At 49.3% G+C, this 26,187-nt stretch overlaps 4 protein-coding genes across 4 annotated transcripts; all 4 read right to left on the reverse strand.

The window, feature by feature from the left end:
* Window positions 1–6,423: 6,423 nt before the first annotated feature.
* Window positions 6,424–7,383, reverse strand: LOC309890543 (olfactory receptor 14C36-like; the record flags this gene model as incomplete). The annotated part of the gene is made up of 1 exon (XM_082784971.1): window positions 6,424–7,383. The coding sequence occupies one exon, from the start codon at window positions 7,381–7,383 to the stop codon at window positions 6,424–6,426; it is 960 nt and encodes a 319-aa protein (XP_082641097.1).
* Window positions 7,384–14,329: 6,946 nt separating this feature from the next.
* Window positions 14,330–15,295, reverse strand: LOC309890544 (olfactory receptor 14A16-like; the record flags this gene model as incomplete). The annotated part of the gene is made up of 1 exon (XM_082784972.1): window positions 14,330–15,295. The coding sequence occupies one exon, from the start codon at window positions 15,293–15,295 to the stop codon at window positions 14,330–14,332; it is 966 nt and encodes a 321-aa protein (XP_082641098.1).
* Window positions 15,296–19,863: 4,568 nt separating this feature from the next.
* Window positions 19,864–20,811, reverse strand: LOC309890537 (olfactory receptor 6E1-like; the record flags this gene model as incomplete). Its single annotated transcript, XM_082784965.1, has 1 exon — window positions 19,864–20,811. The coding sequence occupies one exon, from the start codon at window positions 20,809–20,811 to the stop codon at window positions 19,864–19,866; it is 948 nt and encodes a 315-aa protein (XP_082641091.1).
* A 4,348-nt stretch (window positions 20,812–25,159) lies between these two features.
* Window positions 25,160–26,119, reverse strand: LOC309890545 (olfactory receptor 14A16-like; the record flags this gene model as incomplete). The annotated part of the gene is made up of 1 exon (XM_082784973.1): window positions 25,160–26,119. One exon carries the CDS (start codon window positions 26,117–26,119, stop codon window positions 25,160–25,162), a length of 960 nt encoding a protein of 319 aa, XP_082641099.1.
* Between the last annotated feature and the right edge of the window lie 68 nt (window positions 26,120–26,187).

A 26,187-nucleotide genomic window follows, 5' to 3' on the forward strand; every position in this document is an offset into this window, starting at 1 on the left:
CCTGCTGCGCTGTGCAGAGGAGCTGCTTCTGGGCACAGCTGTTTCTCTGCATCAGGGCCTTCTTGCCAGGAGCTCTCTCTGTCCCAGGTGCCTGGCCCAGCTCAGCAGCAGAGGCCCAGCCCAAGGCAGTGGAATCACCCCTCTGGTGTCTTTGGTGATGAGTCCACGAACCTCAGGCACTGACAGCAAATTGAAGAACTCTTTCAAGAAGTCCAAGTCAGATGTAAGTTTCCTGGAGTTTCCCTCCAAGGGCCCGAACTGACATAGCCTCCTTTGGAGCTCATTAGAGCCAAACAGTGGAGGCAGTGAGGCCAAGGAGGCAAAGGCAATGTGAAATTGACATTGATCTTTGGAAAAACTGGATATGTTTCACCAAGCACAAAGGCTGAGCCTTGATCCCTGGCCTCTGAGAAGGGAGATCCTTTCCCTTTACATTATATATTGCTCAGGGATCTTCCTGAAGATGGGGATGTGCATTGTCAATAGCAGGACAGTGGTGCGACACCTCCAATGTATTGATGGCATCATTGAGTGGGCTAACATAGCAGAAGTATTTGAGAAGGGGAAGAAAATAATTCAAATCCTTCTGAAAGACGATTTTGTTGTAAAAAAGTAAGGTCATAGAATCATAGAATTATAGAATATCCCTAGTTGGTAGGGATCCAAAAGGATTATCAAATCCAACTCCTGGCACTGCATGGGTCTGCCCAAAAGTTTAGACCATGTGACTAAGTGCACAGTTCAATCGCTTTTTAAATTCATACAGGCTTGGTGCAGTGACTATGTCCCTGAAGAGCCTGTTCCAGTGTGCAACCACCCTCTTGGTGAAGAACCTCTTCTTGGTGTCCAGCCTAAACTTCCCCTGCCTCAGCTTAACACCATTCTTGCGGGTCCTATCACTGGTGTTTACAGAGAATAAGTCACCTGCCTCTCCACTCCCCCTCATGAGGAAGTTGTAGACCCCAATGAGGTCCCCTCTCAGCCTCCTCTTCTCCAGGCTGAACAGGCCAGTGACCTCAGCCGTTCTTCGTGCATCTTCCCCTCCAGGCCTTTCACCATCTTCGTAGCCCTCCTCTGGACACTCTCCAACAGTTTCATGTCCTTTTTATACTGTGGTGCCCAGAACTGCACACAGTACTTGAGGTGAGGCCAGACCAGCGCAGAGTAGAGAGGGACAATCACCTCCCTTGACTGACTAGCAATGCTGTGCTTGATGCACCCCAGGACACGATTGGCCCTCCTGGCTGCCAGGGCACACTGCTGGCTCATATTCAACTTGCTGTCAACCACACTCCCAGGTCGCTCTCTGCGGAGGTTCTCTCCAGCGTCTCATCGCCCAGTCGTTACGTATAGCCAGGGTTGCCCCGTCCCAGGTGCAGGACCCGACACTTGCCTTTGTTAAACTTCATGTGGTTGGTGATCGCCCAGCTCTCCAATCTGTCCAGGTCTCTCTGCAAGGCCTTTCCACCCTCAGCTGACTCCACAACTCCTCCAAATTTGGTGTCATCGGCAAATTTCCTCAAAACACCTTCTAGTCCTACATCCAACTCATTTATAAAGACATTGAAGAGGACTGGCCCTAAAATGGAGCCTTGAGGGACCCCACTAGTGACCATCTGCCAGCCAGATGTGGCCCCATTTACCACAACCCTTTGAGCCCTGCCCGTCAGCCAATTGCTCACCCATCGTATGATTTTTGTTAAGTTGTATGCTGGACATTTTGTCCAGTAGGATCCTATGGGAAACTGTGTCAAAAGCCTTGCTGAAGTCCAAAAAAATCCCATCATCTGTTTTCCCTTGGTCAACTAGATGGGTGACCTTATCATAAAAGGAAATCAGATTTGTTAGGCAGGACCTACCCCTCATGAACCCATGTTGGCTGGGACCAATGACTGCTTTGTCCCCCTGGTGCACCTCAATAACTTCAAGAATCGTCTTCTCCATAATTTTACCAGGCACTGATGTGAGATTGACTGGCCAGTAATTGCTAGGGTCTTCTTACTTACCCTTCTTGAAAATTGGCACATTTGCCAGCTTCCACTCTACTGGGACCTCTCCAGATTTCCAACATAGTTGAAAAATAATTGAGAGAGGTCCCACGATGACATCAGCCAGCTCTTTAAGCACCCTGGGATGGATGCCATCCAGACCCATGGACTTGTATGGATCGAGGTGGAGCAGCAAATCCTGCACACATTTAGGGTCGGTTGGGAGTTTGTCATTCCCACCTCCATGGTCCTCCAGTTCAGGGCACCTGGGGTTTGGAAGCCCATCATCAGCATTGAAGACAGAGGTGAAGAAGGCATTAAACATCTCTGCTTTGCCTTTGTCCTTGTCTGTGAGGAGACCTTCCACATCAAGTAGTGGACCTATGTATTCTTTGGTTCTCCTTTTTCTGTTAACATATCTAAAAAAAAAAAAACATTTTTATTGTGTCTCACAGACATGGCCAGCTTCAACTCTGGTTGGGCTTTGGCCCCATGAATTTTCTCCCTACAAACACGAACAGCATCCCTGTATTCCTTCCTTGTCACCTGACCCTCCTTCCAGCAGTCATACACTTTCTTTTTCCATCTAAGCTCCAGTAGCAGATCCCTGTTCAACCAGGTCGGCCTTCTGCCCCACCTGCCTGACTTCTGATATTTTGGAATTGCCTGACCTTGTTCTTTTAAACTGCATGAAGTTCAACAAGGCCAAGTGCTGGGTCCTGCACCTGGGGCGCAATAACCCCAAGCAGAGCTACAGGCTGGGAGATGAGTGGTTGGAGAGCTGTCAGGCAGAGAAGGACCTGGGAGTGATGGTGGATAGTCGGCTGAATATGAGCCAGCAGTGTGCTCAGGTGGCCAAGAAGGCCAACAGCATCCTGGCTTGTATCAGGAACAGTGTGACCAGCAGGGCTAGGGAGGTGATCGTCCCCCTGTACTCAGCTCTGGTGAGGCCGCACCTCGAGTACTGTGTTCAGTTTTGGGCCCCTCGCTACAAGAAGGACATCGAGGTGCTTGAGCGAGTGCAGAAAAGGGCGACGAAGCTGGTGAGGGGCCTGGAGAACAAGTCCTACGAGGAGAGACTGAGGGAGCTGGGCTTGTTCAGCCTGGAGAAGAGGAGGCTCAGGGGCGACCTTATCGCTCTCTACAGGTACCTCAAGGGAGGCTGTAGCGAGGTGGGGGTTGGCCTGTTCTCCCACATGCCTGGTGACAGGACGAGGGGGAATGGGCTTAAGTTGCGCCAGGGGAGTTTTAGGCTAGATGTTAGGAAGAACTTCTTCACTGAAAGGGTTGTGAGGCATTGGAACAGGCTGCCCAGGGAAGTGGTGGAGTCACCATCCCTGGAAGTCTTCAAAAGACGTTTAGATGTAGAGCTTAGGGATATGGTTTAGTGGGGACTGCTAGCGGTAGGTCAGAGGTTGGACTCGATGATCTTGAGGTCTCTTCCAACCTAGGAATTCTGTGATTCTGTGATTTTAGGAGGCAGTGCTTAAAGATTGACCAGCACTGATGGACGCCAATGCCTTCAAAAGCAGCTTCCCAGGGGACCTTCCTGACTAGTCCTCTGAGCAGCCTGAAGTCTGCTTTCCCCATATCCAGGGCTGAAGTTTTGGTGGCACTTTTCCTCCTGTCACCATAAATTCTAAACTCAACCACTTCATGGTCACTATGACCGAGATGGCCGTTAATTGCCACATCTCCCACAAGACCCTCTCTGTTTTCCAGCAATAGATCAAGGTGGGCACCTTTCCTAGTTGGCTCCCTTAGCACCTGCACCAAGAAGTTATCATCTAGGTGCTTTATGAACCTCCTGGACTTGCTCGTGTCAGCCATGTGGTGATCCCAGTTGACACCTGGCAAGTTGAAATCTCCCATAAGGACAAGGGCAATTGATTTCGGGGCATCTCTTAGTTCTGCAAAGAATAATTCTTCAGTGTTGCCGTCCTGGCCGGGTGGTCTGTAATAGATTCCCACAATGACATCCCCTTTATTTGTTCATCCCTTAATCCTTACCCAGAGGCTCTCAACTTTGCCATCCCCAACTTGAAGTTCCATGCAGTCCAGCCCATGCTTCACATACATCGCCACCCCACCACCTCGCCTACCCTGCCTGTCCCTCCTGAAGAGCCTGTAAACATCTATTGCAGCACACCAGCCACAGGACTCATCCCACCAGGTTTTGCTTATGCTGATGATGTCGTAGCTGTGGGACTGGGCTTCTAGCCCAGTCTTCTAGCTGGTCCATTTCTAACCCAGACTTCTAGCTCGTCCATTTTATTCCTTATACTGTGTGCGTTCGTGTAGAAGCACTTCAAATGCACCTCCTTACACACATCACCTTGGGGAGCCAACCGAAGGACCTCACCGGCACACAGTCCCTCTGATTCTAGTGCACCATCCCATAGTTCATCACTGACATGCCTGCTTTTATCCCCTTCCCCTGTTTAAAGCTCTATCTATCAGCCCTGCCAAAGGTCAAGAGACCTAGTCAAGAGACAAGGTCAAGAGACCTGCAGAGGAGATCCTGATGCAGACTGGTCGGGATCAAGAGACAGCCGCTTGGGGATGGGCTGGGCATCAGTCAGGGTGTGCTGAGTAATTGCCTAGAGCATCTCTTGCTTTGTACATTCGATAATATTAATAAAAATATTTATTATTATTAATCATAAATGATAATATTATCATTATTTTTCCTCTTCCTTTTCTCTCCTATTAAACTGTCTTTATCTCAACACACAAGCTTTTCACAGAATCAGAGAATCACAGAATCATTTAGGTTGGAAGAGACCTCCAAGTTCACCTAGTCCAACCTCTGACCTAACGCTAACAAGTCCTGCACTAAACCATATCCCTAAGCTCTACATCCAAACGTCTTTTAAAGACCTCCAGGAATGGTGACTCAACCACTTCCCTGGGCAGCCTCTTCCAATGCCTAACAACCCTTTTGGTAAAGAGGTTCTTCCTAATATCCAACCTAAATCTCCCCTGGTGCAACTTTCGCTCATTCCCCCTTGTGCTATCACCAGGCATGTTGGAGAACAGACCAATTCCCACCTCGCTACAGCCTCCTTTAAGGTGCCTTTAGAGAGAGATAAGGTCACCCCTGAGCCACCTCTTCTCCAGGCTAAACATTACACCTGTTGTACTACAAGCTCCCATGGGTCAGATCCTCATTTTGAGAATTACCCCGCTCACTGTGTAACCTTGAGGAGGAAGGATTTACAAACACCAGCCTCAAAGACCTCAAAACACAGGATTGTCATGCACTCTGACTGTACAGTCCAGCCCTTTCTTCCCTGAGTCAGAAGGGACCTCTGGAGGTGTTCACTACCATCATCTTCCCTGAGCAGTGATAGCTCTACTGGTAGATCAGGTTAGTTAGTATTTTCTGCAGATCGGTATTGAAAATCTCTGGGCCTATGACCCAGTGCTGATCCACTGTCTTGGTGTCTGTTCCCCTAGTACAGACAATGAGGCCAGCAGAAGGGTGGAGCTGGTCGAATTTCAAAGATCAATTCCCCTTGGGCAGTGGGGAATGGCTGTCCCTGTGCTCCCCACATGTGATCCTCAAGCTGGTAGTGCTGCTGTGCAGAGTAAATGGGCTGTGGTGCTGTGGGGTGAATCTGCAGGGCCGTGCTGGTCAGGTTGGGAAGCAGACCCAGACAGGTCCAGATCACTGGGCTGGACCAGACAGAGGTACTCTGCGAAGGGGGAAATGAATCATTGACCAGCTTCCCTTCATTCTGCCCGCTTCAGGTCCACTCTCTTCTCTGAGACTGCAGAGTTGAAGGTTCCCTATGAATACCTGGCTTTAGTTCTTTCCCTGTGGCTGAGCTCACGGTGGGAGATCTCTCACTTTCAGAGGGGCTGCAGTCAGTGCTCATGCCATGCTCTGCTGTTCCTGGAGGTACCCTGGGCTCTGCAGGCAGCTCCAGATTCCCCTCGTGAAGGACATCATCTACAGGTCAGATGTGGGAACAGCCCTGGCTATGTAATGCAGTGACCATTCGCTGCCTCTGCTGTCAGCAGACACCTATGGGTGAGTCTTAAATCTAGCCCTAGGTCTCTGACAGGTCACAGTGTAACAATGAGCCATTCCCTCCTGAACCTAATGAGGAACAGACCCTAGTGGAGAGCTATTTTTTGGCACAGGCTTGAGTAGAAAATTCCAGCCTTCAGGCAGTCCACATGGGTTATCCTGTTTATTACAAAGTTTTTATGAGATAATTCACTGACTCACAGTTACAAGAACATGCAGAAAGCATCCATATGACACAGAGCGGTTTCATGCATTCATTGCAGTGGGAGGAATCCAAATATTTATGTGGGAATACAAGAAGCAAAATCAGTCAATATGACAATAAGGAAAAAGCAATTTAATAAATAATGATAAAAACAAAGAAGAAAATAGAACATTTTGGAATGGGATGAACAATTTTCATTTCTGTAGAGTGAAGGAAACTTTATGAGTACTAAAAAACATCCCCCAAATCAGTTTCCTAACAGCATCCATGAGCTCTTTGTTCCTCATGCTGTAGATGAGGGGGTTCACTGCTGGAGGCACCACCGAGTACAGAACCGCCAGCAAAAGATTCAGGGATGAGGAGGACTTGAAAGGGGGCTTCAGATAGGCAAACACGATATTGCTGATGAAGAGGGAGACCACGGCCAGGTGAGGGAGGCACGTGGAAAAGGCTTTGTGCCGGCCCTGCTCTGAAGGGATCCTCAGCACAGCTCTGAAGATCTGCACATAAGAAAGCACAAGGAAGACAAAACACCCAAAGGCTAAGCAGACACTAACCACAACAAGCCCAGCTTTCCTGAGGTAGACATCAGAGCAAGAGAGCTTGAGGATCTGGGGAATTTCACAGAAGAACTGGTCTAAGGCATTGCCTTGGCAGAGGGGGAGAGAAAAGGTATTGGCAGTGTGCAGCACAGCATAGAGAAAAGTACTGCCCCAGGTAGCTGCTGCCATGTTGACACAAGTTCTGCTGTCCATTATTGTCCCATAGTGCAGGGGTTTGCAGATGGCAATGTAGCGGTCATAGGCCATGATGGTGAGAAGAGAAAACTCTGCTGTGACAAAGACAACAAAGAGGAAGACCTGGGTAGCACAACCTGCATAAGAAATGGTCGTTCTGTCCCAGAGGGAGTTGACCATTGCTTTGGGAACAGTGGTGGAGATGGAGCCCATGTCGATAAGGGCGAGATTGAGGAGGAAGAAGTACATGGGGGTGTGGAGGCGGTGGTTGCAGGCTATGGCTGTGAGGATGAGGCCGTTGCCCAGGAGGGCAGCCAGGTAGATGCCCAGGAAGAGCCTGAAGTGCAGGAGCTGCAGCTCGTGTGTGTCTGCAAATGGCAGGAGGAGGAACTCTGTGGGGAAGGTGCTGTTGGACATTTGCTGCCTCAGGGCATCTTTGCCTGTTCATGGAGGAAAATGCAGAGTCAAGTTAGGCAGGCATCTCAGAGCAAACCCCAACTCCTTCACTAACATAAGTCACCATTCCCTGAGCTGTAAGAGTATCACAGTGCAGGACACAGGCTCCTCTCCTCTTCTGGAGGTCCAGCTGAGGAGATGGTGGTTCATTCCCTAAAACCCCAGGCACTGTGACTGGCTGGCAGAGGAGAGCAGGAGCTTGGTGCACAGAAGGTTCCAGCACTTCAGGCCTGGCAGGGAGTGCCTGAATCCTGCTTCCCTTGGTGTTTCAGGCAGTAGCTCCCTCTCCCTCCCTGCACAAGTCTCTCATGCCTTGAGCTATCTCTGCTGGCAGATGCTTCCTGTCTCCACATCTCCTCCCTGCCATTGCTCACAAACCCCATCCCACCCGTTGTGTGTTCGGCTCTGCCCGGCAGACACATCCTGCCCCAGGACACCTTTCGCAGACAACTCCCCAAGTTCAGAGGCAGGAGCAGCTCTAAGCTAATAGAAGTTAAAAGAACTGGGGACTTAGTGTTGTCATCAGGATGGAGAAATAAATTGCCATCACCATCTGCCACCCAGCAAAGCAAGAGGAGAAATCTCAAAGCACAGAATGCTTCCCTTCAAGAATCGCTTGCTCTGACCTTTGTCTTGCAGAGTCCACTCTGAGATGCCCTGGGAGTGCTCTGGAGCTGGAAGCAGCCTGCCCCAGTCAGCAGCATCTGGGCACCAGCAGGACCATGCCCTGCCCTGACAGAGGGACTCCTTCCACCCACAGTTTATTCCTGCAGCACCCTGTACAGCTCCCCAGGCAGGCTGAGCCTGGCAGGAGCAGAGGCCCTGCCCCGGCACACAGCCCCTGGGGAACAGCACGGACCCTGCTCTGCACCAGAACCCTGGGTGCTCCTGCCTGCACCCTGGCTGCACAGCCTGCAGCTGGCTCCATAAGAAGGAACCCTCGTGTCCTGTCCCTCTAACAGCTTTGGCAGGCAATCTCTGCTTTGGAATTTGTTGTTCTCATATAAAAAGAAACTCTAAGGGTTCTCCTTAAAGATCCCATAGGCTGCAGGATTTGTCTGCAAATCTGGAGATGGCACCAGGAACAACAGCTGTGCTTCCCTGCAGCCAGAGACTTACCCTGTTCAGGGCTGTGAAGATTTCTCCTGCAGAGAGCTCTCAGTATCCCCCCTCCACACTGCCTTTAACATCTCCCTCCCTTCTCTCACTGCCCTTGTCCCCTGCAGGCAGTGCCCCCAGCCCTGCTGTGCTGTGCAGAGGAGCTGCTCCTGGGCAGAGCTGTCTCTCTACAGTGCTGCCTGCTTGCCAGGAGCTCCCCTTGGTCCCAGGAGCCCGGCCCAGCTCAGCAGCACAGGGAGCTCTTGACAAGTCCCTGGGCCTCCAGTGGAATAGACAGGACACTTACTGCCAGCAGTGTCTTTTCCCCTATTTCAAAATAAATGTTTGACACGAGATTCATCTTTTCTTGTTCTGTTATGAGAATGGAGAGCCACAAGGTGACAGGCAGGCTGCATTCCATCTCTTCTAAGCACTTATTAATATTCAGAGGGAGGAAACATTTTCACAGATATCCCTCTGTCTACATAACCTACATAACCAATTGCTGGGCTGCAGGATCACCATATCATAGAACTCTTTGGGTATGAAGGGACCTTCAAGACCAGCAACCTGTTCCAGTGACTCACCATCATTTGTGTGAATAAAGGAGGCAGTGAAGGGAAGCAGACCTGGTCAGTCACAATGAATGGTGAGAGCATGGGACAGAGAGAAAACGTTTATTCCAGTGAGGTTATCTGATTAGGGACATTTTTAGTTGGGGAACCAAGAGAAAAGGGGGAATGCTGGTAAAAGGCCTGTCCTGTGAAGACAGCCTGTGGACTGTTGGGTAGTCTGAAGAAAAGAAGGCTGAAGGGTGACCTCATTGCTCTAAATAACTTCCTTAGGAGGGGAAGTGGAGAGGGGGGTGCCGGTCTCTTCTCCCTGGGAACCAATGGCAGGACATGTGGGAAAGGCACAAAGCTGCACCAGGGGCTGTTCAGACTGGGCATTAGGAAAATATTCTGTACTGTGAGGGTGGTCAAGCACTGGAACGGGCTTTCTAGAGACCTGGTTGATGTCCCATGACAGTCAGTGTTCAACAGGCACTTGGATCATAGAAACATAGAATCAAAGAACATTTTGGTGAGGAAGAGATCTTAAAGATCATGCAGTTCTAAGCCCCCTGGCATGGACAGGGATGTCACTCACTAGATCAGGTTACCCAGTGCCTCAGCCAGCCTGGTCTTGAACACCTCCAGGAACAAGGCATCCACACCTTTCTGGGCAACCTCTTCCACTGTCTCACCACCCTCTGATTGAAGAATTTCATAGAATCATAGAATCATAGAATATCCTGAGTTGGAAGGGACCCTTAAGGATCATCAAGTCCAACTCTTGACACCGCACAGGTCTACCCAAAAGTTCAGACCATGTGCCTAAGTTCACAGTCCAATCTCTTCTTAAATTCAGACAGGCTCGGTGCAGTGACCACTTCCCTGGGGAGCCTGTTCCAGTGTGCAACCACCCTCTCTGTGAAGAACCCCCTCCTGACGTCCAGCCTAAATTTCCCCTGCCTCAGCTTAACCCCGTTCCCGCGGGTCCTGTCACTAGTGTTAATGGAGAAAAGGTCTCCTGCCTCTCGACACCCCCTTACGAGGAAGTTGTAGACTGTGATGAGGTCTCCCCTCAGCCTCCTCTTCTCCAGGCTGAACAGGCCCAGTGACCTCAGCCGTTCCTCGTATGTCTTCCCCTCCAGGCCTTTCACCATCTTCGTAGCCCTCCTCTGGACACTTTCCAACAGTTTCATGTCCTTTTTATACTGTGGTGCCCAGAACTGCACACAGTACTCGAGGTGAGGCTGCACCAGCGCAGAGTAGAGCGGGACAATCACCTCCCTTGACCTACTAGCGATTATTAGGAGAATTTCCTCCTAACCCGTAATCTAAATGTCCGCTTTTAGTTTGAAACCTTTCCCCCCTCATCCTGTCATTATCTGACTGAGCAAAGAGTCTCTCTCCACCTTTTTATAAGGCCCCTTAAATACTGAAAGGCAACAATGAGGTCCCCCCACAACTGTAGGCAGAAGAGCCCCAGATCTCTCAGCCTTTCTTCATAAAAGAGATGCTGCAGCCCTCTGATCAACTTCATGGCCCTCCTCTGGACCCGCTAACAGGTCAACATCCTTCTTGTCTGGGGTCCCCAGACCTGGACACAGTATTCCAAGAGGGGCCTCACAAGAACAGAGTAGAGGGGGACAATCACCTCCCTCGACCTGATAGCCAGGCCTCTTTTGATGCAGTCCAGGATGCTGCTGGCCTTCTGGCATGCAAGCACACACTGTCAGCGCATGTCAAGCTTGTCATCGGCCTCTGCTCTGCTCAAGGAAGGGGATATGGCGGGTACACACCACGTGCCACCCCATGGTTTTACCTGCATGACCATGGAGAGGACATGAAAAAATGGGATGGCAAATCTACCTTGACCCTAGAAGCACAGGTATGCGAGTTGCAACAAAAACAATGGCCAAAGGGGGGGCCTTCCATATAGCAGAAAATTGCTGCTCCTATTTCCATCCGACAGTCCCTGAGACACACTGACAACTACTAAGAATAGGGCTAGAGGGGCCCTGCTTGCAGCCAGATGGAGGGAAGGTACAATCTTATTTATTGGCCTGTGTGGATTTGATGGCCTGGAATCATAGAAGCATAGAATCATAGAATATTCTGAGTCAGAAGGGACACACAAGGATCATTGAGTCTAACTCCTGGTACCAGACAGGTCCACTCAAAAATTCAGACCATGTGACTAAGTGCACAGTCCAAACACTTCTTAAACTCCGACAGGTTTGGTGCTGTGACTACTTCTCTGGGGAGCCTGTTCCAGTGTGTGTGACAACACCCTTAGTGAAGAACCTCTTCTTGATGTCTAGCTTAAAATCCCCTGCCTCAGCTTGACACCATTTCCGTGGGTCCTATCACTGGTGATTAAGGAGAATAGGTCAGCACCTGCCCCTCCACTCCCACTTGTGAGGAAGTTGTTGACTGTGATGAGATCCCCCCTCAGCTTCCTCTATTCCAGGCTGAACAGGCCAAGTAACCTCAGCCGCTCCTCATACGTCTTCCCCTCTAGGTCCTTCAACATCTTCGTTGCCCTAGCAATGCTGTGCTTGATGCACCTCATGATAAAGTTGGCCCTCCTGGCTGCCAGGGCACACTGCTGGCTCATATTCAGCTTGCTGTTAACCACAACTTCCAGGTCCCTCTCTGTGGGGCTGCTCTCCAGCATCTTGTCCCCCAGTCTGTAAATATAGCCAGGGTTGTCCCATCCCAGGTGCAGGACCTGGCACTTGCTCTTGTTAAACTTCATGCAGTTGGTGATCGCCCAGCTCTCCAGTCTGTCCAGATCTCTCTGCAAGGTATTTCCACCCTCATCAGAGTCAACAACTCCTCCCAGTTCAGTGTCATCAGGAAATTTCCTCAAAACAATTTCTAGTCCTGCATCTAAATCACTTATAAAAACATTGAAGAGGACTGGCCCTAAAATGGAGCCTTGGGGTCCCCACTAGTGACTGTCCACCAACCTGATGTGGCCCCCATTTACCACAACCCTTTGAGCCCTACCCATCAGCCAATTGCTATCCCATTGTATGATGGCTTTATTTAGCTCTATGCTGGACATTCTGTCCAGTAGGATGCTATGGGAAACTGTGTCAAAAGCTTTACTGAAATCCAAAAATGTCAGACACACAAGAGTATAAGGCTCAAGTGGACACTGGAGCTAAGTGTACTGTAATGCCATCAAACTGTAAAGGGGCAAATCCCATTTGTATTTCTGCAGTGACAGGAGGATCCCAACTGGTAACAGTATTGGAGGCTGAAGTGAGTCTAACTGGGAAGGAGTAGCAAAAAGCACCCAGCTGGGACTGGCCTGGAGGCTCTGTACATGCTTGGTGTAAACTACTTCAGGAGAGGGTACTTCCAAGATCCAAAAGGGTTCCGGTGGGCTTTTGGCATGTCTGCCTTGTCAACGGAGGACATTAAACAGCTGTCTGCCTTGACCTGGTCTCTTCCAGGACCCTTCCATTGTGGGTTTGTTGAGGGTTGAAGAACAGCAGGTGCTGATGGTTACCCCAGCGGTGCCTCTGAGGCAGTATCATGCTAACTGAGACTCCCCGATTCCCATCCACATGATGGTTCATCAAGTGTAAAGCCAAGGGGAGAACAGCAAGACTCACTCACCCTTTATTAGTCTCATATGGCCAGTGGACTATCGTGGCCTGAATGAAGTCATGCCACTGCTGAGTGCTGCAGTGTCTGAGATATGACTTCACGGTAGAATTTGAATTTAGGGATTAGCGCAATGGATTTCTTCAAGCATGAGGGATAGCATTTAGGGTAACATCAGGTTCCTGGTTAGAAATATCGCCACTGGCCTAACATGAATATTTTCCCAGTGAGTGTTGAAGCAACAGCAGCCTTACATGAACCCCTCCTAACTCTTCAAAATATTTCTTTACTGTTAGCCAAACCCCTCTTCTCTCCCCCAAATCTCACACTTTTATTCTCTCAGTTCTTCCCCTGGCCTCCCCAAATGTGTCACCCTGTTGGGGCAGCTTTCTGATGGCCTTTTTGACCTCAGAGCCTCTGCCTCCCTGCTGTTGGCCAGCCAGGGGCTGGGATACAAGTGACCTCACAGCCAGCATCCATAGGGTTACAAGGAGCTGTTGTTTTCAGGAGGCCTCTTCCCAGCACACCCAGGAGCAGCAGGTTAAGGGGATGCCCTGCACAATCCCTCAGGTACTCTGTGGGTGAAGCAGCGCATGCTGCAAAAGGCCTCCCACATGTCCAGACTCACGTTTCCTCATGCAGCCTTTAGTTTCTCCAGGGCATCTTGAAGGAAATGACCACCTCTGTGTGGAAAACTGATTCAAGAACTGAATATATAGTTTAGGAAAATGTTGAGAACTCTGCAGAGAAGGAGTTGGTGTGAAAGTCATGATGACTAGCATTGGTCATATCCATATCCAGTGAACAAGGACCCAGCCCAAACTGCTCTGTGGTTCCCCCGTCTCTCCCAGGAGGCCAGCCCAGCTCAGCCCCTCCCCAGCTCTCCACACCTCCATCTCCTCTGTCCAGCCCAGCTCAGCCCAGCAGAACAGTCCAGACTGTGCTTGCCCCAAAGCAGCAAATGGAGAAGTGGATGTCAGTGGCAGTGTCCCTGCTGCTGCAATCTGCAGGACATTGTCCACCCCCAGGCAGCCTGTGGCCCCCCAGGCCAGTCCCTCTCCGAGACACAGCACAGCACCACACTGCTGGCCCTGGGGCTCCTCAGGCAACACAACTGCACACACACAGCACCCTGCTCTGCTCCCAGGACACCCCATGTCCCACACAGCCTTGCCCCACAGCAGCACAGTGAGCAAGCAACAAGAGCAATCAGTCCTCACAGCAACACAAGGGCTCTGAAGAACAACATGGGAAGTGAAAAGGAAAGCAGCTCAGGACAGACCAAGCCCTCGGGCTCCCTGGCAGTGTTGCTGTGCCAGGACTCTTCTCTCCTCCACCTCTGCACAGAGCCAAGAGCCCCCGCAGCTCCATCATAGATCTCTAAGGAAGGATCTCAGTCAAGCAAGTCACTTCAGAGTTCTTTCTTATATTTAAAGATGAAGAGAGCCTGGTTCCTTGTTTACACTAAGCCTTTCAGTCACAAAAGACAGGTAGATGTTTAAATAGCAGGGGAAGAAGAACAAACATTCTTTGCAGAAAAAGCTATTGGAATTGAAGAAAATAAAGAAGAAATACACGCACACAAGCAAATATAAATAAATAAATAAATAAATAAACTGCACCTGCACCTCTAATGAGTTGAATTATGAGTAATATGCAGAAGATAACAAACAGTTTATTCGTTCTGAGAAACATCCAGTCACCAGTTTCCCCAATGAATCCTTCAGCTCCTGATTCCTCATGCTGTAGATGAGGGGGTTCACTGCTGGAGGAACCACTGAGTACAGAACTGCTAGTAAAAGATTCAGGGAGGAGGAGGACATGAAAGGGGGCTTCAGGTAGGCAAAAAAGGTAGTGCTGATAAACAGGAAGACAACAGCCAGGTGAGGGAGGCACGTGGAAAAGGCTTTGTGCCTTCCCTGCTTTGAGGGAATCCTCAGCACAGCCCTGAAGATCTGCACATAGGACAGCACAAGGAAAACAAAACATCCAAATGCTAAAACAGCGCTAACCACAAGAAGCCCAACTTCTCTGAGGTAGGCATCTGAGCAGGAGAGCTTGAGGATCTGGGGAATTTCACAGAAGAACTGGTCCAGGGCATTGCCTTGGCAGAGGGGAAGGGAAAAGGTATTGGCAGTGTGCAGCACAGCATAGAGAAAAGTACTGCCCCAGGCAGCTGCTGCCATGTTGACACAAGTTCTGCTCTCCACTATTGTTCCATAGTGCAGGGGTATGCAGATAGCAATGTAGCGGTCATAGGCCATGATGGTGAGAAGAGAAAACTCTGCTGAGATGAAAAAGACTAACAGAAAGGCTTGGGTAGCACAACCAAAGAAGGAAATGGCCCTGGTGTCCCACAGGGAGTTGGCCATGGCTTTGGGGACAGTGGTGGTAATAGTGCCCAGGTCGATGAGGGCGAGGTTGAGAAGGAAGAAGTACATGGGGGTGTGGAGGTGGTGGTTGCAGGCTACAGCTGTGAGGATGAGGCCGTTGCCCAGGAGGACAGCCAGGTAGATGCCCAAGAAGAGCCCAAAGTGCAGGAGCTGCAGCTCCCATGTGCCCCCTAATGCCATGAGGAGGAATTCTTTGGGAAAGCTGCTGTTTGACATATGCCGCCACTGGGACCTGTGCATGGATGAAAAGACAATGACAAGTTAGTCAGATGTCACTGAACAAAACCCATTCCTTCCCTCACATAAATCACCATTCTCTCAGCTTGCATTTCAGCTATGGAAGTGACACTGCACGGCAGGTTCTCTTAGCCTCATTATGGTGTATCACAGTGCAGGACACAGGCTTCTCTCCTGTTCTGGAGGTCCAGATGAGGAAGAGGTGGCTCATTCCCTAAAACCCCTGAGGGCAGATGCTGTGCTGGGTGGCAGAGAAGAGCAGGGAGTTGATGCAGAGAAGGTGCCTGCACTGCAGGCCTGGCAGGGAGTACCTGAATCCCCCTTCCCTTGGCATTTCAGGCAGCAGCTCCTTCTCCCTCCCTGCCCAGGTCTCTGCTGCCTGGAGCTGTCCCTGCTGGCAGCTCCTTCCCTGTCCCCACATCTCCTCCCTGCCATTGCTCACAGACCCTATCACACCTGCTGTGTGCTCAACTCTCCCCTGCAGACACCCCCTGTCTCAGGGCACTTTACAGGGACATCTCCCTATTTTAGGTGGCTAAGAAGCAGCTCTGACCTGTCCTGAGAGCCCTGCAGTGCTGGAAAGTGAAAGAAGAGACCCTAGAGAGTGCCTTCCATTCAGGTAATGCAGGACTTGGTCTTCCCTTTCAAGAATCAAACCCAGAGATGTACTGTTGCTCTTGTGGAGATATGAGCAGCCTGTCCCAGGCAGAAGCCTCCTGCCAACAGCAGGACCCTGCCTGCTGCAGAGTGCACCTTCCACCCACAGCTTCTCCCCGCAGTGTCCTGGGCAGCTACCTGCACAGGCTGAGTGCTGAGACTGGCAGGCAGCAGAGGCCCTGCCCCGGCACACAGCCCCTGGGGAACAGCAGGGACCCTGCTCTGCACCACAGCCCTGGACACCCCTGCCCGCACCCCTGCATCTGGTCCCACAAGAAGGAACACTCATGTCCTGTCCCTCTGACTGTATGGACAAGTAATCCCTGCTCTGGAACTTGTCGTTCTCCTCTAATCCAAAGAAACTCTGAGAGTCCTCCTGAGAGTTCCCATAGGCTGCAGGATTTGCCAGCAAATCTGGAGATGGCACCAGGAACAACAGCTGTGTTGCCCTGAAGCCAGAGACTTACCCTGTTCAGGGCTGTGAAGATTTCTCCTGCAGAGAGCTCTCAGCTTCCCCCCTTCACACTGCCTTTAACATCTCCCTCCCTTCTCTCAGCCACCCTTGTCCCCTGCAGGCAGTGTCCCCAGCCCTGCTGCGCTGTGCAGAGGAGCTGCTCCTGGGCAGAGCTGTCTCTCTGCAGTGCTGCCCTCTTGCCAGGAGCTCCCCTTGGGCCCAGGAGCCCGGCCCAGCTCAGCAGCACAGGGAGCTCTTGACAAGTCCCTGAGCCTCCAGTGGAATAGACAGGACACTTACTGCCAGCAGTGTCTTTTCCCCTATTTCAAAATAAATATTTGACACGAGATTCATCTTTTCTTGTTCCGTTATGAGACCGGAGAGCCACAAGGTGACAGGCAGGCTGCATTCCATCTCTTCTAAGCACTTATTAATATTCAGAGGGAGGAAACATTTTCACAGATATCCCTCTGTCTACATAACCTACATAACCAATTGCTGGGCTGCAGGATCACCATATCATAGAACTCTTTGGGTATGAAGGGACCTTCAAGACCAGCAACCTGTTCCAGTGACTCACCATCATTTGTGTGAATAAAGGAGGCAGTGAAGGGAAGCAGACCTGGTCAGTCACACTGAATGGTGAGAGCATGGGACAGAGAGAAAATGTTTATTCCAGTGAGGTTATCTGATTAGGGACATTTTTAGATGGGGAACCAAGAGAAAAGGGGGAATGCTGGTAAAAGGCCTGTCCTGTGAAGACAGCCTGTGGACTGCTAGTTAGTCTGGAGAAAAGAAGGCTGAAGGGCGACCTCATTGCTCTAAATAACTTCCTCAGGAGGGGAAGTGGAGAGAGGGGGTGCCGGTCTCTTCTCCCTGGGAACCAATGGCAGGACATGTGGGAAAGGCACAAAGCTGCACCAGGGGCTGTTCAGACTGGGCATTAGGAAAATATTCTGTACTGTGAGGGTGGTCAAGCACTGGAACGGGCTTTCTAGAGACCTGGTTGATGTCCCATGACAGTCAGTGTTCAACAGGCACTTGGATCATAGAAACATAGAATCAAAGAACATCTTGGTGAGGAAGAGACATTAAAGATCATCCAGTTCCAAGCCTCCTGCCATGGGCAGGGATGTCACTCACTAGATCAGGTTACCCAGTGCCTCAGCCAGCCTGGTCCTGAACACCTCCAGGAACAAGGCATCCACACCTTTCTAGGCAACCTCTTCCATAGTCTCACCACCCCCTGAGTGAAGAATTTCCTCTTAACCTGTAATATAAATCACCTCTTTTAGTTTGAAATCTTTCCCCCTTCATCCTGTCATTATCTGACTGAGCAAAGAGTCTCTCTCCACCTTTTTATAAGGCCCCTTAAATACCGAAAGGCAACAATGAGGTCCCCACACAACTGTAGGCAGAAGAGCCCCAGATCTCTCAGCCTTTCTTCATAAAGAGATACTGCAGCCCTCTGATCAACTTCATGGCCCTCCTCTGGACCTGCTAACAGGTCAACATCCTTCTTGTCTGGGGGCCCCAGACCTGGACACAGTATTCCAAGAGGGGCCTCACAAGAACAGAGTAGAGGGGGACAATCACCTCCCTCGACCTGATAGCCAGGCCTCTTTTGATGCAGCCCAGGATGCTGATGGCCTTCTGGCCTGCAAGCACACACTGTCAGCGCGTGTCAAGCTTGTCATCGGCCTCTGCTCTGCTCAAGGAAGGGGATATGGCGGGTACACACCATGTGCCACCCCATGGTTTTACCTGGATGACCATGGAGAGGACATGAAAGAATGGGATTGGTAATCTGCCTTGACCTTAGAGGCATGGGTATGTGAGTTGCAAAGAAAAATAATGGCCAAAGGGGTACCTTCTGAGAAGATTGCTGCTCCCATTGCCATCACAGTCCCTGAGACACACTGACAACTACTAAGAATAGGGCTAGAGGGGCCCTGCTTGCAGCCAGATGGAGGGAAGGGACAATCATGTTTATTGGCCTGTGTGGATTTGATGGCCTGGAATCATAGAATCATAGAATATCCCAAGTTGGAAGGGACACACAAAGATCATCCACCAACAGTTTCATGTCCTTTTTGCACTGTGGTGCTCAGAACTGCACATAGTACTCGAGGTGAGGTCGCACCAGCATAGAGCAGAGTGGGACAATCACTTCCCTCGACTGACTAGCAAAGCCATCCTTGATGCACCCCAGGATACAGTTGGCCCTCCTGGCTGTCAGGGCACACTGCAGGCTCATATTCTGCTTGCTATCAACCACAACCCCTTATGCCTTTCCATTCCTGTCAGCCTTGCCATATCTATGTTGTATACAGGGATGGTTTTGTGCTCAGCAGGCACACAGCTCTGTTCAACAGAGAGACCCCTCCAGCAGCCTGAGGGAGCTGAGGTGGCTGCAGCTCTCTGCCCCTCAGTCCAAGCTGAGATGGGCAGAGTGTGCACTCTCGGGAGGCTCACACACAAGCCCACATACACAACACATAGGCATCAATACATGGCAGGACACAGGTGAATGCAGGCAGGCACACTCAGCATTCACACAACCACAAACAGCAGGAGAAGTCTTATCCTGATCCCCTCTCTGGCTGAGTAGGAAGGAGGCCTGACAGTTGGAAATATAAAGCGGTAGTGTGTGCATGTGCATGTTTGTGTGTCCAAGGTAGATATGCCAGCAGCTGGGATCAGACACTCAGCCTGCCCAGGACAAGTTCCTGGCTCCCAGTCTCCCCAGCTGAAGTCACTGGGACATATGAGCCCCCATGGCTGCAGCCCCACTGTAGCTGCTGGCACACATCATCCCAATCTCACACACACACACATTTAAGTCCACTGAGTCCATACACTGCCATGTCTCCTGTTGCTGACTACATGGGCACTCTGATGCCCTGGTTCTAGTCCAGCTGCTGCACTTACCCCTGTGTATAACCATCAGGTGACCTACAGCCCTTGGCAGTAATCCCCTTAGTCCAAATGGTGATGTGAAGAGCTGCTGCCAGTGATGCATCTGGATGGGTTTCCTGCCTGGACACTGGGCTGACAGCCCTTCCACAGTAGCCCTGGAAGGAGCTGGGACAGGATCTTGTTTCTTCACGAGCCTGTGACTTAGGTTCCCACTTGCCAATGTGCTCTGTGCTCTCCTGGGCTCATGGAGATGGGCTTTTGTTGAGCTGAGGGCTCTCCTGTGATGGGCCTGGAAGCAGCCAGGGCAGGGCATGAACTGAATTACTCATCCTGACATCATTTCCTTGGGCCTTCATTTTGTGTGCAGATGTGCTTCTTATCACACAGCCTAACGCAATCCAGCAAGAACATAAACCTCTGGAGACTTCTGCATGTGGAGGTCACATGTATATGATGGTGGTATTACATAAGATATGACAGCAGAGAACTCAAATTACTTTTCAGAAATGCATCATGATTAGGGGAAAAGCTGTGCTGTTGCACGGGCCATGGCTTCCTTCAGGGCCAGCATCACGGCCTTGTTTCTAAGACTGTAGATGAATGGGTTTAAGAATGGGTACAGGACAGTGTTCAGCAAAGCTACAATGCTGTTGGTCTCCAAAGAAACGTGATCTGAGGTGGGTGTGTAGAGAGCTATGCAGCTTCCATAGGCAATGGCCAAGGTGGTGAGATGGGAAGAGCACGTAGCAAAAGCTTTTCTCCTCGCAGAGGCTGTTGGCATTTGTAGAATACAGAAAAATATGCTTGTGTAAGATGCCAGAGTTAGACACAAGGAAGACAGCATGATAAACAATATGAAAACTGATTCTGTTTTCCAAAGCAGGGTGACATCAGAGCAAGACAGTTGGAATAAAGGGGTGTTGTCACAAAAAAAATGCTGGATGTTCTTCAAACCACAGAAAGTGAGCTTGGAGAGCAGCACCAAGTGGTAACTCAAGAATGTGAAGCCCATGACCCAAACAGCAGCAACCAGCTGGATGCAGAGCTGATGCTTCATGATGGCAGCATAACGCAAAGGCTGGCAGATGGCAACATAACGGTCAAAGGACATGACAACAAGGAGAACAAACTCTGCAGCACCCAGGGCAAAATAGAAGGAGGACTGGGCAAAGCATCCACCTACTGAGATAGTTCTCCTGCCAGAGCTCAGAATTACCAACAGTTTGGTGCTTGTGGAAGACGTAAACCAGATTTCCAGGAATGCCAGATTGCCAATGAAATAGTACATGGGGGTTTGCAGGCGGCTATCCATACACACCAGGAAAATGATGGCTGCATTCCCCATCACCGTTGTCAGGTACATGAGTAGAAGGACCATGCAGAAAAATAGCTGTAGCCTTTGATCAAGCCCTGAGAAGCCTGTGAGGATGAATTCAGAAATGACAGTTCCATTGCCTACTCCCATGCCCAATTTCCATTCATCCTGCTGAGGCAAGAACATGGCAAAACCAAGTAAAATAATTTCATGGTCTGGATGCAAGGTTATCTCCTTCCTTCTCTCTTTCCTTGCTTGCAGGCTTCCTATAAAACAGAGAGAGAAGGAGATTCTGTTGGACCTTCCTTACACTCTGCCTTTTCCATTTCATATATCATGCAGAGTCCTACAGGAATTTCTTGTCTTCTTTCCAACTTTGTCCATCAGCCACAAATTATTCTTTCTCAAGAGCACAGGACCAATAAGGGGTTGTTAGCGATTGCACCCTGTTCCCGGGAAGGTCCTCATTTACTCAGAACAATTGCAAACACCCATTGTAACAATGTTTCGAAAGGAAATCTCATCTTCTGCACAAATATTTTCTATTTTGTAGATTCTAAACCATGAATTCAAATATGTATATTGGAAGTTATTCTCTCTCCTCTTCAGTACTTGCCTTTTGGACTACCAGCAGCTGAGGATCCCCTGGTTTATTTCAGGACAAAGAAATTTCAGGTCTCTCTTTTGTAATGCTGTGATTTCTTCTTTGTCATCTTCCCTTATTTCTTTAGGAAAGAAGAAAAATGGGGACCAAGTGTAGCTTGCCTTTTTTAGTACTGTAAAGTAAGGCCAAAATTCATTATGGTCCCACCAGGTCCGTAGAAACATCTATCACAATCTCATCTGACTTCTTTCTGCACTGAAAAGCAGATATATCCAGAATTGGTCTTCGTTCTTACTATCAGACATTCTCAACTAAATGCCTTGCTTTTCTGAGAGGTGGAAAAATCTTGTCCTCTTCAAAAGCTTAAGGATAGTCCTTGTAGTACAAAGAGGAAGTGCCTAAAAAAAGCAAAGTGCCAAGTACTACTGTGTAGGCTTATATTTCAGTTGACTAAAAGTCACATCCTTCAGGTTGAGCTATTTGACTTACTCCCATCCCGTCAATGCTGAGAGAGAGAAGAGCATCTGAAAGAGATCCCTCACCTTTATTTTGCATGGCAGTTCTAGGCTGGGACGACCCAGACACAAGCACTTTCTCTTGTTTCATTGATTGTTGGGGAAGCCTCAGGAGAACAAGTTCTCACAGGCACCAGGAGTGAAGAAGGTTAAACTCATTACTCAAGTCTCTGATGACTGTAGTAAATTACTCTCTTCTGTAAATCAAAGTACTCCTCAAACAGGAAAATAAACAAAACTAAAACAAAAACCACAAGAGAAACTTGTTCAGCAAAGACAGACATTTTCTCCTTCACCTTTCCCTATGTGTTTAGACATAGAAAGGATCAGAGCAGATGACTGCAAAAAGTGACCACCTCAAAACACAAGGGTGGGGGAGGAGATGATGGGTTTGAAGCAGTGAAGTAGTTTCTCCATGGGCTGTGTTGTCCCCTCAGGACCTGTCCCAGGGCAGAATGGGTGCACTTAGGCAGGAAAATGGAAAGCTCAGAAGCGGGGAGTTTTAAGGACTTTTAAGCATGGGGTTTGGGCTGGTCTTAGACCCCAAGTGCCCTGCCTTGCTCTTTGCCTCTAGACTGGCAAAGAGGAATCTGTGCACTGGCTTCATCTGGAAAACTTGTTGAGATTAACCCATTAGCTGTAATAGTTTTAGCAGAAGCTCAAGCCCAGTCACCAACAGCAATATGTTGTGGTTTAGCCCTGATGATCAGCTAAGCACTGAGGGGATCTGATCCAAGACTTTTTCCCATGCAATGAGGAAAAATAAGAATGGGAGGCAGTGACGGGAAACAAGTCTGGTCAGTCACGTTAATCATAAGATCACAAAAACATAGAAAGATTTGGTTTCCAAGGCACTTTAAAGATCAACCAGTTCTAACTGCCCTGCCATAGGCAGGGGCACCTTCCACCAGACCAGGTTGCTCAAAGCCCCATTAAGCCTGGCCTTGAATACTTCCAGGGATGGGGCACCCACAGCTCCTTTGGTCAACCTGTTATAGTGCCTCATCACCCTGAAAAATCAATTTTTTTCTGAATATCCAATCTAAAACTACCCTCTTTTAGTTTAAAAGCTACCTCTGTTCTGAATGGAAATGCAGGACGGGGAGAGCCAGTGGGCACAGTTGTTTGTGCTGGTGCTGCTAAGGACAAGAGATATAAACCCCAACTTGTCTCAGGAGCCTCACATTGAAATGTAGGTGCATGGGGTTCACATCCAAGCCTGATACATGAACTCCTCATTCTGGTGGAGATGGTCAAGGAAGAGGAACACCGTTTTGCAAGCACCCAGCAAAGAAGTGCACATCATCTGTCCAAGTACATGTCTTTTCTACCTCCTGCAGCTACTGAAATGGGGGACAGTTGCCTTAAAGGCCTATGTCATGCTTTTCTGATCCATGCAGAATTTTCAGATACCCAAAGGCATCAGAAATGGCCCCAGATACCAATGTCCAAGTTATTCCACCTGTTTTTATTCACAGACTCTCATCTGCATGGTATCTCTCCTCCAGCTGGACCCCTCTCTTCACATCTAATTCCTTTTCCAAGGAGCCCCCAGTGGGCTGTATCAGCTTAGTACTTCGGCAACTTGGTTGGCCATGTTGCACCTGAGCTATTGCTCATGGTGGGGGTTAAGAGAATTTCCTTTCCTCTTCTTGTCTCACACCTGTCTTTCTCATCTGGAAGACATCTCAGCTGATGAGCTACAGGCCTCAGGAAAAATTTTGTCTCTCTGTGAAACTCCAGAGAAATATCCTCATCAATCAAAGTATTCATCAAGCAAGGATCAGTGTGGGTTGTGTTTGCTGGAAGTTGAGAAGCAGAGAGTCCTGGAATTGTGATCTCTGGTGGGCTAAAGCAGTCCTGTGTTCCAGTTTTCCTCTGTGCTGAGGAAGGATGCTGCCAGCTGGAACTGAGCAAACCAGAACCTTGGTAAGGAAGTTTCTGAGACATGGGGCAGAGAAAGGAGTAAAAGTTTTATTTAATCATCCCTGAGTTTTGAAGGCACTTGATTTGATTAAGGTTCTCATTAAAAGTGCTGTTTATATATATATATATTTTTGTGTGAGGATATTGTTTGATATGTTCCAACAAAGATGTATGATGTTTTTCAATATACAAGAAAAACATGGTAATATATACATTATGTATACTCCTTGATGTTAGAATAAGGACTGGATATATAATTAAAAGCATAGATATGTTTATATACCTAAAGGTTTTCCTTAGTTTTATTCCATTCTTTAATGTTCCTTACCAGAAAAGGGAAGGGCTACTGGTGTCATCTACCTGGATGTCTATGAGGCTTTTGAAATGATCTCTCACAACTTTTTCGCTACTGAACTGGAGGAATATGGGCTTGATGGATTGACTGTTAGATGGAGAAAAGAATTAGTTAGATGGCCTCATCCAAAAAGTTGATACTCCTTGTGAGTCTATGGGCAGAGGTCCTGCCCCTCATGGCATAGTCAGTCAGCAGAAACAGAGCTCCTGGAAGAGAACTGCAGTTCACTGCAGTTCTCTGCAGTGCCCCCCTTGGGCAGTGGGGAATGGATGTCCCTGTGCTCCCCACAAGTTGTCCCCAAGCTGTTGGTGCTGCCTTGCAGAGCAAATAGGCTGTGGTGCTGTGGGGTGAATCTGCATGGCTGTGCTAGTCAAGGTGGGAAGCAGACTCAGCCAGGTCCAGATCACTGAGCTGGACCCTGTGAATTCCAGGTTCCTTGTGAATACCTGGCTTTAGTTCTTTCACTGTGGCTGAGCCCACAGTGGGAGATCTCTCACTTTCAGAGGGGCTGCAGTCAGTGCTCATGCCATGCTCCGCTGACCCTGGAGGTACCCTGGGCTCTGCAGGCAGCTCCAGATTCCCCTCCTGAAGGACATCATCTACAGGTCAGACGTGGGAACGGCCCTGGCTATGTAACGCAGTGACCATTTGCTGTCTCTGCTGTGAGCAGACACCCATGGGTGAGTCTTAAACCTAGCCCTTGGTCTCTGACAGGTCACAATGCAACAATGAGCCATTACCTCCAGAACAGAAGCAGGAACAGACTTTTGTAGGGAGCAATGATTTGGGCCTATTCTTGACGCTTGTTAGGCAAAGAAATCCCAGCCTTCAGGCATTTCATTGTGGTAATTCCGTTTTATTACAGGGGTGCTAGAAGAGAATATTGCTTAACTCACAGGGTTAGATGCACATTTATACAGCCTCCATATGGGACAGAACAGGTTCATTCATTCACTGCACTGATGAGAATCCTGGTATTTATGCAGGAACACAAGAAACCCAGGTAGCAAAACTGACAATGAGAAAAAAAATAAGTATCTATATAGCCACCTGCTAAAGACAACCAAAATATAAGTCTGGAAGTTGATGTACTGGCATTCATGATTGGAGAGTGAAGGGATCTTTATGAGTATTGAAAAACATCCCCCAAATCAATTTCCTAACAGCATCCTTCAGCTCCTTGTTCCTCATGCTGTAGATGAGGGGGTTCACTGCTGGAGGCACCACTGAGTACAGAACTGCCAGCAAAAGATTCAGGGATGAGGAAGAAATGGAGCGGGGCTTCAGGTAGGCAAACATGACAGTGCTGATGAACAGGGAGACCACAGTGAGGTGAGGGAGGCATGTGGAAAAGGCCTTGTGCTGGCCCTGCTCTGAGGGCATCCTCAGAACAGTCCTGAGGATCTGCACATAGGACAGCACAAGGAAAACAAAACATCCAATACCTGAACAGAAGCAAAACATTATGAACCCAAGTTCTCTGAGGTAGGCATCTGAACAGGAGAGCTTAAGGATCTGGGGAAGTTCACAGAAGAACTGGTCCAGGGCATTACCTTGGCAGAATGAAAGGGAAAATGTATTGGCAGTGTGCACCAAAGCACTGAGAACACCAGCACCCCAGACAACAACTGCCATGTTGACACAAGTTCTGCTGGCCATTACGGTCATATAGTGCAGGGGCTGGCAGATGGCAACGTAGCGGTCATAGGCCATGACGGTGAGAAGGTAAAACTCTGCTGTGACAAAGACAACAAACATAAAGACTTGGGTAGCACATCCCAAGTAGGAAACGTCCTTGGTGTCCCAGAGGGAGTTGGCCATGGCTTTGGGAACAGTGGTGGTAATAGTGCCCAGGTCAAGGAGGGCAAGGTTGAGGAGGAAGAAGTACATGGGGGTGTGGAGGCGGTGGTCGCAGGCTATGGCTGTGATGATGAGGCCATTGCCCAGGAGGGCAGCCAGGTAGATGCCCAGGAAGAGCGCGAAGTGCAGGAGCTGCAGCTCCCGTGTGTCTGCGAATGGCAGCAGGAGGAACTCAGTGGGGAAGCTGCTGTTGGACATTTGCTACCTCTGGCCATGTGGACCTGTAGATGGAGGAAGAGACAGAGACAAGTTAGAGAGATTTCTCT

The sequence above is a fragment of the Aythya marila genome, assembly GCF_965140915.1.
Source record: "Aythya marila genome assembly, contig: HAP1_HAP1_SCAFFOLD_169, whole genome shotgun sequence".
Taxonomy (NCBI): domain Eukaryota; kingdom Metazoa; phylum Chordata; class Aves; order Anseriformes; family Anatidae; genus Aythya; species Aythya marila.